Source organism: Grammomys surdaster, unplaced genomic scaffold, assembly GCF_004785775.1.
Source record: "Grammomys surdaster isolate TR1022 unplaced genomic scaffold, NIH_TR_1.0 188, whole genome shotgun sequence".
Taxonomy (NCBI): domain Eukaryota; kingdom Metazoa; phylum Chordata; class Mammalia; order Rodentia; family Muridae; genus Grammomys; species Grammomys surdaster.
Window position 1 is genome coordinate 6,441,812 of NW_021604633.1, and position 13,024 is coordinate 6,454,835.

General features: G+C 42.4%; 1 protein-coding gene and 1 pseudogene across 1 annotated transcript in view; one reads left to right on the forward strand and one right to left on the reverse strand.

Annotated features, from left to right (window-relative positions):
- The window catches only part of Slc26a4 (solute carrier family 26 member 4), a 39,177-nt gene extending 36,535 nt beyond the window's left edge, over window positions 1-2,642 (reverse strand). Inside the window, exons 1-2 of the mRNA XM_028768889.1 lie at window positions 2,615-2,642; window positions 1,832-2,191 (exon numbers count right to left, since the gene is read on the reverse strand). Of these exons, the coding sequence (XP_028624722.1) occupies window positions 1,832-1,995 (164 nt within the window). The 5' untranslated portion in view covers window positions 1,996-2,191; window positions 2,615-2,642. The remainder of the gene's footprint in view (window positions 1-1,831; window positions 2,192-2,614) is intronic.
- Window positions 2,643-9,285: 6,643 nt separating this feature from the next.
- On the forward strand, window positions 9,286-9,664 carry LOC114622444 (annotated as a pseudogene).
- The last annotated feature ends 3,360 nt before the right edge of the window (window positions 9,665-13,024 follow it).

The window sequence follows — 13,024 nt, forward strand, 5'->3', positions numbered from 1 at the left end:
CAAAGTCACAAAACAAATTCTGCTGCTTTTTTTTTCTATAACTAGTTAAAGAAAAATAATGAGTTCCATGAGGAAAATACTGACACTGAAATGCTTGACATGTTTTTGCCAAGAATTGTATCTATCCTTTTAAACTCACTTGCTGTTCTAGGAAACACAGGATTAAGTGTCTCCTCCCCTCGTCCACCTTTTTAATCCTCTGAGAAAATATCCCTACACAAGAACTCATTTTCTGACCCAGCCAGAAAATGATCAGTGTGGAGTCTCTGTGTGAGATTAATTTTTAGGCTCCTAAAGCTGGCACTGCCTTCTTTAAAGACAAATAAACACAGGACTATTTTGGCAATACAAGCTTAGAGTCACTTTTTAACCAAACTTCTAGTGTGATGAATTTATACTTTGTACCTTGTTACCTACCAATTTTAAATGTGACAACCTATAGATAAAAATAAAAATACCAACAGAACTTCCGCTTTTTAAAGATATTTTAAACATTATAATTATGAAATAATATCAAAGTTTAGTAGGTAAATACAAGTTTGGTATTAAGGGATTTTTGTGTGAATAATAAGGCATAGTTATATATTTTAAGTCCTTGGAGATATATATATATATACATACATATATATATATATATATATATATATAGAGAGAGAGAGAGAGAGAGAGAGAGAGAGAAGAGTTTTCCTTATCTGCCACTGTCACGTGGATTCATCCAGTTGCAGAAAATGTTTTTAAAATTAAGAAAAATGTAGCGAACATATGAAAGGTCCCTCACCTTTGTTTCCTGAACTTTACCGTGTGACAGTGGCTAACAGCACAGTTAGATGGTGTTAGTATTATAAATAAGATAAAGATAGCTAAAACTATGCAGAAGGAGGTATGAGTTATATGCAAACATTCACCTATTACATATAAAGGACTTGGGAATTTGAGGGTTTTGCTATGGGGGAGGGGGTCCTAAAACCAATCCCCTACAGATATTAAGGCTAACAGTAACAGACTAAATATCCAATATATGGGATTTATAAAAATCATACTGGAGAGCAGGGAGGTGGTTGTATAAAATTCTCACAAAAGGTAAAAAAGAAAATACCTTTAAAAAGAAAATACCCCAAACAAAATACATTATATGCATATAATAAAATCTCAAAAAAATGTCAGTGGTGGAGGTGGTGGTTCATGCCTTTAATCCCAGCACTCAGGAGGTAAAAACGTTTTTATAAGAAGAAAATCTGTCGATTAGCTGAGCGTCTGCCACGTCTTTAAAGTTTGTGGTGTCGGGTTCTGGGACTTCTTGGGGTTTGAGGACTATGGTTTTGCCTAGGAATCCCGCTGCCTCCTGAAGCACTGGGAACACCTGTCTCCTAGCTTTAATCCCAGTTCTCTGAACGTGATCCTGATCTTGGTGTGGCCAGACTTGTCCGGCATCTGTTAGATGAACACCTTTCCTAATAGTTTTTTTTTTTCTAGCTTCACAGGAAGGAAGCAGGGAGCCACTGGACCCCAAGGTACACTTCAGGTTTCATTAGAATGGGGTCGGGGGTGGGGGGGAGACAGAGAGAGACTGAGAGAGAGACAGAGAGAGAGACAGAGAGACACACAGAGGGAGGGAGACAGAGGCAGAAACAGAGACAGACAGGAGCGGTGACCAGATTCCCACTTCTCCACTAAGTTTCTCCAGGCAAAGCTGCAGTAATTCCAGTCCCAGATTCCTGGAGCCACCCCTGTCCCGGATCCCCGCCAGAAGCGCGCGGCGGGTACACCGCACCCGGCGAGCGCTCCTTCCCCGGGACGGGTGGCCCCGGCACCTGCCAGCTGCCCGCGGTACCTGCAGCTCCGCGCCAGGCTGTCCCGCAGCGTCCTGCGCTCCGGCAGGCGCCGCTCTCGCTGCTGCTGGAAGGCGAGCTCGCTGTACACCGGCCGCGACACCGCGTAGCTGCAGCTGTACTCGGCGAGCTGCGGCGGCTCCGACCTGCCGTCCCGCGCTGCCATGGCCTGCGAACCGGAGGACCGCCGGCCAGGAGGGGACGCGACGAGGGAAGACACTCGGAAACCCGGAGCGAGCAAACGGCCTGCAGCGGGCACCTGCGAGCAGCCTCGGGTGCCACCTGTGGCAGCGGCTTCGGAAAGCCGGTCCTCGTCCCGCTGTCCTTGGAGCTGGCAACAGTCCGTCCCTACGGCCGGCCACCTGCAGGACAGCACCTGAGGACTGCAGCGTCTCCCGCACCAGATACCCGGGAATCCCCGCTGTCCAGGGAGTGAACCTCACTTTGGCTTGGGTGTTGGACTGGGTGGCCTCCCTGAGCAGTCAGGGCGCTGTCCGCGTTCTGAAGTCTCCCCCAGACCGGACTGGGGCCCGTGTGACACAGAAAGGGTCAGGTACTCTCCGCACCCTATAGGAGACGCGGCTCCACGCACACTCTGGGCTGCGGCAGCGCTGTCCCATTTAAGGACAGGTGTGAGTTTCCCGGTCTGACCCCTAGCTTCCTCTTGTCTCGCTTTTTCTGGTGTCTGTCCTGCCCTCCTCGCCGGCGGCGCCTGACTAGTCCCATCCCTAGAGAGTTACGACAGGGCCGGGTGCAGCCGACTGCACCTTCTGTGATGAACTCACCTGTTTGGGCTCCAGAATTCTGCCTGACCAGAATGCCTTGGGGACAGTTTTCCTGCTGCCTTTATAGCGTTCACCCAAAGCAGTGGGACGTTTTATTTATGGAGCAACAGAGACACCTTGGTGGAAGGGAAGGACACAGACAGCAATCTTTGCCCACAAATCTTACCAGAAAAAAAAAACAAAAAAAAACCCAAAAAACCTCCCACCCCTCCTGTTTTCTTCCCCTTTCCTAAACCCAGAAAACTGTAACTCTTAAAAGGTTGTCTCACAGGGGCACCAGATCTTCACCTATACCACAACTACTACTGGAACTACTGCTAAGCCTGTGAGATCAGGGACAGATCAGAACTTTGGGGACTCACTTTTCTGAGAGTAAAACAGCTTCTGTGTTGGAGCACCCAGGTCCCAGGCTCCTTGGCTGTCAGAATCCACAACCTGGTCCATGTGTGCTTACACCAAGTGGGCAGAAGGAATAGAGGTTAATGTGGTTTGCATAGCAACAAAGCTTCGGAATTCTCAAAAGTCTGTGAATGTAGTGAAGAGATTATAGTTCACTCACTGACTTTAGACACAAATTCTTTTCACTTTTGTGCATGTGTCTAATTCACAAGCTCAGGAGTAGAGGTGGCCCCTTTCTCTCCTGCCTCTTGGACTCTGATTTTTTTCTCCTCCGGCTAGAAAACCAGGAGGTGATACATTGGGATAAACAAGAATCAAGGCAATGATGAGTAGGAGATTCCAGTGTTTACTGGTTTGCATTCTGTTGGAATGAATCTGGGTGAAACAAACTCGTGTTTAAAATAGGTGCAGAAGGGTTTGGAACTTCAGATCATTCATGGTGCCCATTGGACACCAAATTTCAGTCACCTACTTGAGAAATACAGACCATAACAATTTAATAAATTCCAGGAAACAAAATTTCAGGAGAACTCTAGTGTAAATCCCCTAGTCAATATGTTGCAAGCATGTGTGGTTTGTTTTATTATTTTTTTCCTTACACTGAAGAATGAATGAGTCACCAGCTTTCAACAGATTTTCAAAGGATTACTTGACCCAAAGAGGTCCAGAACCAGCCAGGCATGATGGCACGTCTCAAGAGACTTGGGAATCTGAGATGGGGGAATCACTTGAGTCCTTGAGTTTGAGACCAGGTAGTCCAACAAATAAATCGAGAAAGGAGAGACAGAGACAGGGACACAGAAAAAGAGACACAGAGAGAGACAGAGAGACAGAGACACACAGAGAGAGACACAGAGAGATTTTAAAACACTTAAAGATGAAAGAGACCTTGTCACACTTCCAAATTACGCTGCTGCCTATACAGTTAAGATGTGCTTATGCGGCCTCCTACCTGCCTTCCCATCACTACAGACTTCAAGTCTCTGGAACCATAAGCCAAAAAAGTAAACTGTTTCTTTTCTAAATTGCTTTTCATCAAAGAAGTAGAGAAATAACTAAACATGCTGTAAGAACTTTGCTGTTATAATGATGTACGTGTGTGAAGACGTATTGATGCAATGTAGTACTTTGTATACAATCTTAGAAAATGAATAATTCTAAGAAAGAATTTGGGGACTGTTGAGATAGCTCGGTGAATAAAGACAGGAGCTTGCCACCAAGACTGTCGGCCTGAGTTCAAGTCTCAGGCCCTACTCTTACAAGTTATTCTCTTACTACTTCAACAGCATGCTATGCTACTTGCACAAACACAAAAATAAGTGAAAAAATGTGTAATACGACTTTGTTTTCAGAACTTAATCATCACTCTGTCATATGGCCTGTATGTATCTGAACAGTAAGACTGCTTTTTCCCATTCCAGGAAATATCTTTTCTACAGCAAAAGTAAACATTCACGGACAGAATAGCATCTGCATGGCAGGATTTGGTAAGACTAGAGAATTACTCTTCTCATAGATAAAAGACAGACTCCCTGACTTCGGCTACCCTTTAAATAGTGGGCCAGCTAGATGGTTCGCTGAGTAAAAGGCACTCTCTACAAAGCCCGATAACTTGAGTTTGATCCTTAGGACCTAAAAGGAAGAACTGACTCCTACAAGTTGTCTTATGATCTCCATATGACCCCACACAGAAGAAGTAAGTCAATGTAAAAATGAATGAAAAACTAAAACATAAATCCAGAGAAGAGTGGGAACGAAACACAGCTAGTCTCCCATCGTGTTACATTAAACACCTCCGGTTATTCACACCGGCTTCTAAATCAAGTCTCACCTACTTCACATAGAAGTGAGTGTTTCTTATTTACCAGAATTTAATAACATCCACGGTTTTCCCCAAGGAAGTAAATGTGACACTTCCAAATATACATCAGAGGGCAATATTGCTACAGTGAGTGATAGTTCACAGTCATCGATGATTTAAGGGACAGGTGAGGTGGAACACTGCTGTCATCCCAAAGGCAGAGGCGGGACAGAGTCAGAATTTCAAGGCCAGCCTGGTCTGCATAGAAAGTTCCAGGCCAACTGGGGCTATTTAATGAGATCCTGAATCCAGTCTCAAAAACAAGCAAGCAATCCTAAAAACAAACAACAACAAACCACTGTCACTTAGGCTCACGATGTGTACGGCCATCCCAATGTCAGATCTATATGTCATTCACTCAAGAGTTTAGTAAGAATTCATTTGTGCTCCCTTATCACACCAAGAACTAGAGTGTCTCGGAACTTGTTTTGTAGACTAGGCTGGCCTCAAAACTCAGGGTGCCCTGAGTGCTAGAAGTTAAGGTGTCTGCCACCACGCCTGGACAAGAATGCTGTATTTAAAAGAAATCTTGATTCTGATTCTTACAACTGTCCACGTTTGAACATGTTTGGAGTGTAGCATAGATAGCTTACTTATTATTTGAACATGGAGTTCAACTGAATCATTTCTCTTAAGAGAGCACATTTGGAAATCATGGTGATTCACAGGCACACTGGAAGCCCAGCTCACCTTTCAGACCGGCACTGGTGAGCAACAGATACCATGAAGAAACAGTGACCCGGAAGTGTAAGTCTACTTCTGAATTTTTGCTTTTTAAGTCTTATTAATTTCCCCCAATAGATGCTAAATTCTGCCAGTTTTATATAAAAAGAGACCTTAAACTTGGAACTTTTCTGACCACCTTCTCTGAGTAGCTTCCTGGCTTTGTAGCCATATGGTTCTGTGCTTGTTTTCAGTTTCCCGTTTATTCCTTTTTTTCTTCTGCTACTTACAAGTCCTTAAGAACATATGTCCCTTATGATAGTAAAAATAGGGGCTGGGTAAGCTGGAAAGATAGCTCAGTTTGTAAAGTACCTCTAAAGAGTAAGGAGGATCCACTGTGGCTCACTGACTGGCCAACCTAGCCCACTTTGGGAGTTCCAGGCCAGTGACAGACCTCGACTCAAAAATAAAATAATAGCACTTGATAACACCAAAAGATGCCCTCTGAGCTACACATATACACACACACACACACACACAAACACATCACACAGAGACACAGTCAACGACAAAACTTTAAAAAACTCCGTAAGCGTATGTTTTATAAAAATATAATTCATAAATACCAAAATATATTAATTACATTATTTATATTGTATATTATAAATATACTAACTATTAAACATAAATGTAAAATGTGTTTATAAAGGTATAAAATTTGTAAATTTTAGATTTAAGCCCATCAACTTAAAACATTTTGTTTTGTTTTGTTTTTTTTCGAGACAGGGTTTCTCTGTGTAGCCCTGGCTGTCCTGGAACTCACTCTGTAGGCCAGGCTGGCCTCGAACTCAGAAATCTGCCTGCCTCGCCTCCCAAGTGCTGGGATTAAAGGCGTGTACCACCACCGCCCAGCAACTTAAAACATTTTTAATGTCAATAACAATATAACTCACTCTATTCCTCAGACCATATATTTGGATTCCCTAATATGAATACAAATTTGATAAGAGTTTGCGTTAATTTATTTTTATCTGTTTCTATCATGAAACAATGGCATAGTTTTTCTAAGCAACAAACAATTTGATAACCCTTCCAGGTTTTTTTTAATTGTATTTAACTTTCATAATTATCGCTGCCAATCTTATACCATAAATCCTATAGCATATTACAAAAGGAGACAAGAGAAAGTTGCTTAAATACTGTGGTGCGCTGATTGAATATTTAAGTATTCTGAGCATTAACTCATTCCATCCATTCATCCGTCCACTTGTATTTACTGAGTCCCTTGTTTGTATGAGACACGTTTGTAAGTATTGGGCATACAGCAATGAGCAAGTCTGACAAAGTCAATGCTCTCATAAGATTTATATTCTAGAAGGGCAGTGGACATCAGTCATTAAAAAACCATAACCCAAAAGGAAAACAAAACTAAACCTAAAAACCTCAGAGTAGGCCATGGTGGTGCACATCTTCAGTCTTAGCATTCAGGAAGCAAAGGAAGGCAGATTTCTGACTTCAAGGCCAATCTGGTCTACAAAGTCAGTTTCAGAACAGCCAGAGCCACTCAGAGAAAGTTTGTCTCAAAAACCAAAACCAAAACTAAACAAACAAACAAACAAAACTCTTAAGTAATATCCTATTATGCTTTAAAAATATACATTTCTTGAATATTGATGTTGAATTGGAGAAGTAAGCAGAAAAATGTCTTACAGAATTCCATTTTTTGTTGAAGGTGTGTGTGTGTATGTGTGTGTGTGTGTGTGTGTGTGTGTGTGTGTGAGAGAGAGAGAGAGAGAGAGAGAGAGAGAGTGAGAGAGAGAGAGAGTGAGAGAGAGAGAGAGAGAGAGAGAGAGAGAGAGAGAGAGAGAGAGAGAGAGAGAGAGAGAGAGAGAAGGCCTTTCTTTTTGCTGAGGAGGTGACTTTTGAAGACAGATTGGAAGGACAAGGAGAAAAGCAGCAGAAAGGCTAAAATCCTGGAAAAAAAAGTAGCAGAAAGGCTAAAATCCCAAGATAGGGAAAAACAAACTGAGAGCCATGGTGAGAGAAATGCACATATATTGACCTGGATGTGGCAACTAGGTATCCTTTGGATGTAGGTAGCCATGGGAACAGACATTTAAAGAGAGATAGCAGACAGGTAAGCATCCACTGAGTCCTTGAGTAGTCCAGCATTTAGGTTTGGATGTTGATTGTCTCCCAAAGCCTCAAAGTTTGGGCTTTGGGTACTGCTGTTAGGAAATGCTTGAAGGGGTGGCGTCTAGTGGTTTGTCTTCAGAACACCATTGGAGGCTTATCTTTGAAGGGAATTATACTTGATACACAAACATACATGCAGGGAAAATATCCAAATACATAGAATAAAGACAAATTTTAAATTTCAATTATTCCTAATTACCTCATAAGTAATTAATAGATTTAATTTGGGGTTACAGTTGCACCTTATACCAAATATATCTCCACAGGTTAAGTCAGGAAAATCATATGCCCCATTGTCCTATATAGTCTGACTTGACTTAGAAATTAAGATGTTATCGAGTATAAATATTGCATTGAGATAAATATTGTTAGACTCAGTTTACACTTGAGGAAACATGTACAGAAATGCTAAGTAATAATTTGCCCATAGTTTGGCTGAGCTGGAGCATGAAGCGCCACAGCCCACTCCACTACTGTGAAATCACACAGGGTATCATAGCATCGGCCCACCTCATTGTTATCTCAGAGAAGGTTCAGTACCCTCTCATCACTTCATCTGAGAATTAGTGGTTCCTCGACTACTTCATCTTTCCATTCGGTTTTTTATACAAAAGTTACAAGTGTATTATACCCAGAAATATGGTAACCAGTATGTATAGACAGAAAGAAACTCCAACTGGATTGAGGTGAAAAGAAAAAAAAACAGCCAGGAATGTGGACAGAATACTAATGTTTGTATAAATAGAGGGAATATATTCTTGCATATTATGTAAACCAGAGTCCAAAAAAGATGGCATATTCAGATGGGAGTTAAGCAATGGTTTGCTTACAAAAGTGTAGACAGGGTCAAAGAAAATCAAGACACGGCAACGCCCTTCAGGAGTGGTGGAAGGGAGCTGTGAGCTGTTAGCTGTCAGAGAAGAGAGGTCTGTGCTGTCAATCTGAGAAGCCAAGAGGAGGGAGGGAGCTGTCATCAGGACCCAGGTGTTATCGTAGAGGACTGTCCAACAGAGGCCTCACATTTGGTGAGAATCACAGCTATTAATAGATTCTCATTCAGCAGGGAAGGAGTCCAGGGGACACTAAAACACCCTCCTCTCCCCCCCCCCCCACCTCCTGTTGGAGACCCTCTCCTTGCACTGCCCTTGTCCTGGAAGGAGACTATTGACATTGCCTGTAGGGTCAGCCTTCTGGGCTAGAGCTAAGAAGGGACTGACTGGTGGGAGGAGAGGAGGAGGAGTGAACGAGGATATCCAGGCACAGAAGCATAGAGTATGTCTCTGGAAATAGTCACATGAAGCAAGTTCTGGATGGACATAAGATGTTTTAAAATATACTTTGTTTATTTAGGAACAGAGTTAGATTCACGAAGCAATCACGAAAATTGCTCTCAGGAGGCAGAGGCAGAGACAGGCTTAGCTCTGTAAATTTGAGGTCAGCGTGGTCTACATACCTAGCTCTAGAGATCAGCCAAGGCTACATAGTGAGACCCCCCATTTAAAAAAAAGGCCGCCTCTTCTGGGGATGGTGCTTAGAGTGGAAGGTGCTCAAGATGGTCCAGCGTTTGACATATTGTCGTAGGCTTTCCTACAACACAGCCTCTAACAAAACCAGGCTGTCTCGAACCCCTGGCAACAGGATTGTTTACCTTTACACCAAGAAGGTTGGGAAGGCACCCAAATCCGCATGTGGTGTGTGCCCAGGCAGACTGCAAGGGGTTCGTGCTGTGAGACCCAAAGTCCTTATGAGATTGTCTAAGACAAAGAAACATGTCAGCAGGGCCTACGGTGGCTCCATGTGTGCCAAGTGTGTCCGAGACAGGATCAAGCGGGCTTTCCTTATTGAGGAGCAGAAAATCGTTGTGAAAGTGTTGAAGGCACAAGCACAGAGTCAGAAAGCAAAATAAATACGCATTTTTTAAGTAATAAAAATCAAGGCTTAGTCTACAAAAAAAAAAAAAGGCCATACAGAGTTCTCATATGCCCTTTTATAATATACTTTACATTGACATCCTATGTCTGTATGGTGCACTTGAGCCAACTCAGCAACAGTATGTATACTTGGTTCTTTAGATTTCTTTATCTCTTATGTAACAAAGTGTTTCTGCTCCATGCACCTATCCAAAATACCATACAGCTGGGTTTCGGTGATACACATCTTTGAGCCCAGCACATGGGAGGCAGAGGCATCTCTGTGAGTTCAAGGCCAATCTGGTCTACATAGTGAGTTCCAGGACAGCCAAGGATACACAAAGAAACCCCATCTCAAAACAAAGCAAAGCAAAACAAACAAAACAACGACAAAAAAACAAAACCAACCAACCAACCAAACACACCGAAACATCACATTACGTTTGGTCAGCACCATTTATTTCTTAGGCTCCTCTGGACTGAGTGTTCTCATTTTCAGTGACATTAGCAAATCTGAGAACTCATCAAGTATTTTACAGGCTGTTACTCTGTTGGGAATCTATCTGGCACTTCATATAGTTCTACTGAGGTTCTGCCTTCTTGGATGGAAACTCGCAGAAGTAAGGCACCATTTTCATCACACAGCACAGGGATACCCTGTGCTTCTCTTTGTTGAAAGTGACCTTGCCGCCTTGGCTTTGGCAAGGTTTCTGAGGTTTCTCCACTGTAAAGTGGTTTTCCCCTCCCCAGTTGCCTTCCATTGTGCCACCTTTGGAAGGAAGTCATCGTATGCAGCCCACACTTAAGGAGCAGGGAGTTAAACTGCCCATGCTTGAGGGCAGAACAGCTACATGAAAATTTGAAATTCTTCCTCTTTTATTGATTTATTCAATCATTTACACCACCAGGGAGTCATGTGCATTTTGTTTTATGTTTGAAATGATGACTTAGTACAATTGAAAAACAAAATCAAACTCATATTGTTCCGGCTTTGCTCATTAGGAGCTTCTCCAGTCAGCTCCTTTGGGTACCTCACCTCACCAGTGCAGGGAATATTTTGTTTCTTTATGTGTCTGAGGGGTACTTCGTTACTTTCTTGCACTATATGATACTCCAGACTTATCTTGTATGTTTCCAGTACTGGCCTAAGAGTCAGCCTTTCACCACAAAAAGCTAACCGCTAGATGTACTCAGTGCTGCTTGAGTGTTGTTGCTTTAAGCCTTCTCAACTGATTACTCCAAGAGGTGTGTGAGTATGTGTGTGTGTGTGCGTGCACCAATATTTATATACATGTGACTGTATCTTCTATATAAGCATCATTGTCTGTTTTAAATTTTAATATAACTATACATGTATGTGTGTGTATGGTGATGATGATGGTGTGTTAGTGAGTGTGTGTGTGTGTGTGTGTGTGCGCATCTGCTATGACTCACATGTGGAAGTCAGAGAAATTGGCTCTGTCCTTATTCCTTTATGGAAGTTCCAGGGATCAAACTCAAATTTGCCCAAGTAGCACCTTTTCCACTGAGCCATCTCACATGCCCCAACTATCTATTGTACTAACTGTAAAACTGTATTAATGAAGAGACATCTTACTATATTGTATTTTATACTGCTTATCTGCACATATAACATTTCTCTGTATGTTATTCCATAATTGAAAAAGAATGACTGTGATGCTTGAAGTGGCACACTAACATGATAAATTGTATCTATCTCTCTATCTTGGCATTTGTAGATTTCCAGATGCAATAAAATATAATAATAACAACAACAGCAATAATAATGCTCTCTTGGAAAGGTGCACACATCAGGGCTGGAAAGATGGCTCAGTAGTTAAGAGTACATACTGCTCTTGCCGAGGACCCAAGTTCAATGCCCACCATAAACGTTGGGTGGCTCATAACCACCTATAACTCTAGTTCCAGGGTGGTCCAATGTATCAGCTTCAACTGATGCCTGCACTTACATGCACAAACCTAAACAGAGACACATACACAGAATTTGAAATAAAACAAATCCTTTATAAAGGAGTGACTATGTCAAAATTTTGTTAATCTAACGTTTAAGAACATTAGGAGGAGGTGATTTAAAATAATTCACAGGTTATTCTTTCACAATGAATGGTGCCCATGCAGGTACCAGCAATTCTACATGGAAAATAGGATTTTTTTCTTACAATAACATTCTTTTAGAAGCTTTTGATTACATTTATTTGTGTATATGTGTGCAGGTCCAGAGGTCAGAGGACAACCTTGGGAATTGGTTCGTTTCCCCAATCATGTAGTTTCCAGGGGTCAGTCTCTGGAGGGGCTTAGCAGCAAGCACCTACTTACCTGCTAAGTCATCTTCCTGGCCTGCAATCACAATATTAAACCTTTATCATGTCGTCTATTTCTCAACTTAGTGAGTGACATTCCATCTGTCCAGTCATTAAGTCCTACTTTCTTACCTAAATCAAACACGGTATGGAAAGGTAGAGGCAGGAAAATCAGAAGTTCAAAGTCACCACGGGCAAATTATTTTACATTCTGCCGAGAGAGAGAGAGAGAGAGAGAGAGAGAGAGAGAGAGAGAGAGAGAGGAGAGAGAGAGAGAGAGCGAGCGCTGGGGGGAACTCAGGGTCATGCAGGAATACGTCTACGTAAGTGCTCTCCCACTGATCTGCTATCCCCACTCCCACCCTCATCCCCAGTGCCCAGCTGAGTTCTGAGTAGATCTTCCATCCCTCAGCTGTTCGTTCCACTGACACTGCCTGGGTCCAGGACAGAACCACACCAAGGCTCTGCTAACCTATTATGCTTTGAAGGAGCCCCTGAAGGTTTCAGAATACAAATGGCTATATGGTCACTACAGAATCCTGAGACAGGAGAATTGCTGAATTCTGGGCGTAAGAACTTGTCCCCCCGAAACAATAACAAACCAAAAGAAATGTGAGGGTGTTCCAGTAGTCTATCCTTAACTTTTAAATCTTTTTAAGTGGTTCTCCATTTTCACGGGCGCTTTCTTTCTATGGACTTATGGAACTAAATTTCTTTTGTCTGTGGAATTGGTGACCTGCCTTCTCTATCCTTACCCCCTTCCTGTCTTGCTATCACTATTCTGTGATAGTGGCTTGCCTAATAGTCAAGCAAGGTAAGTATTCCTCCTGCAGATGTACTCAGCACTTGCCACACAGAAAGGTTCTTTTCTGTACCCAGCATTACGCTATAAAATTCTTGAGGATAAAGATTTATTGATGTGTTGCAGAGTTAAAAAGAAAAAAGGTAAAAATAGAACTGCTATTTGACCTAGCTATTCCATTACTCAAACCTAGCTATTCCATTACTCAAAGGACTTTACATCTATCTTAGTTTGGATTTCTATGACTATGATAAAGAC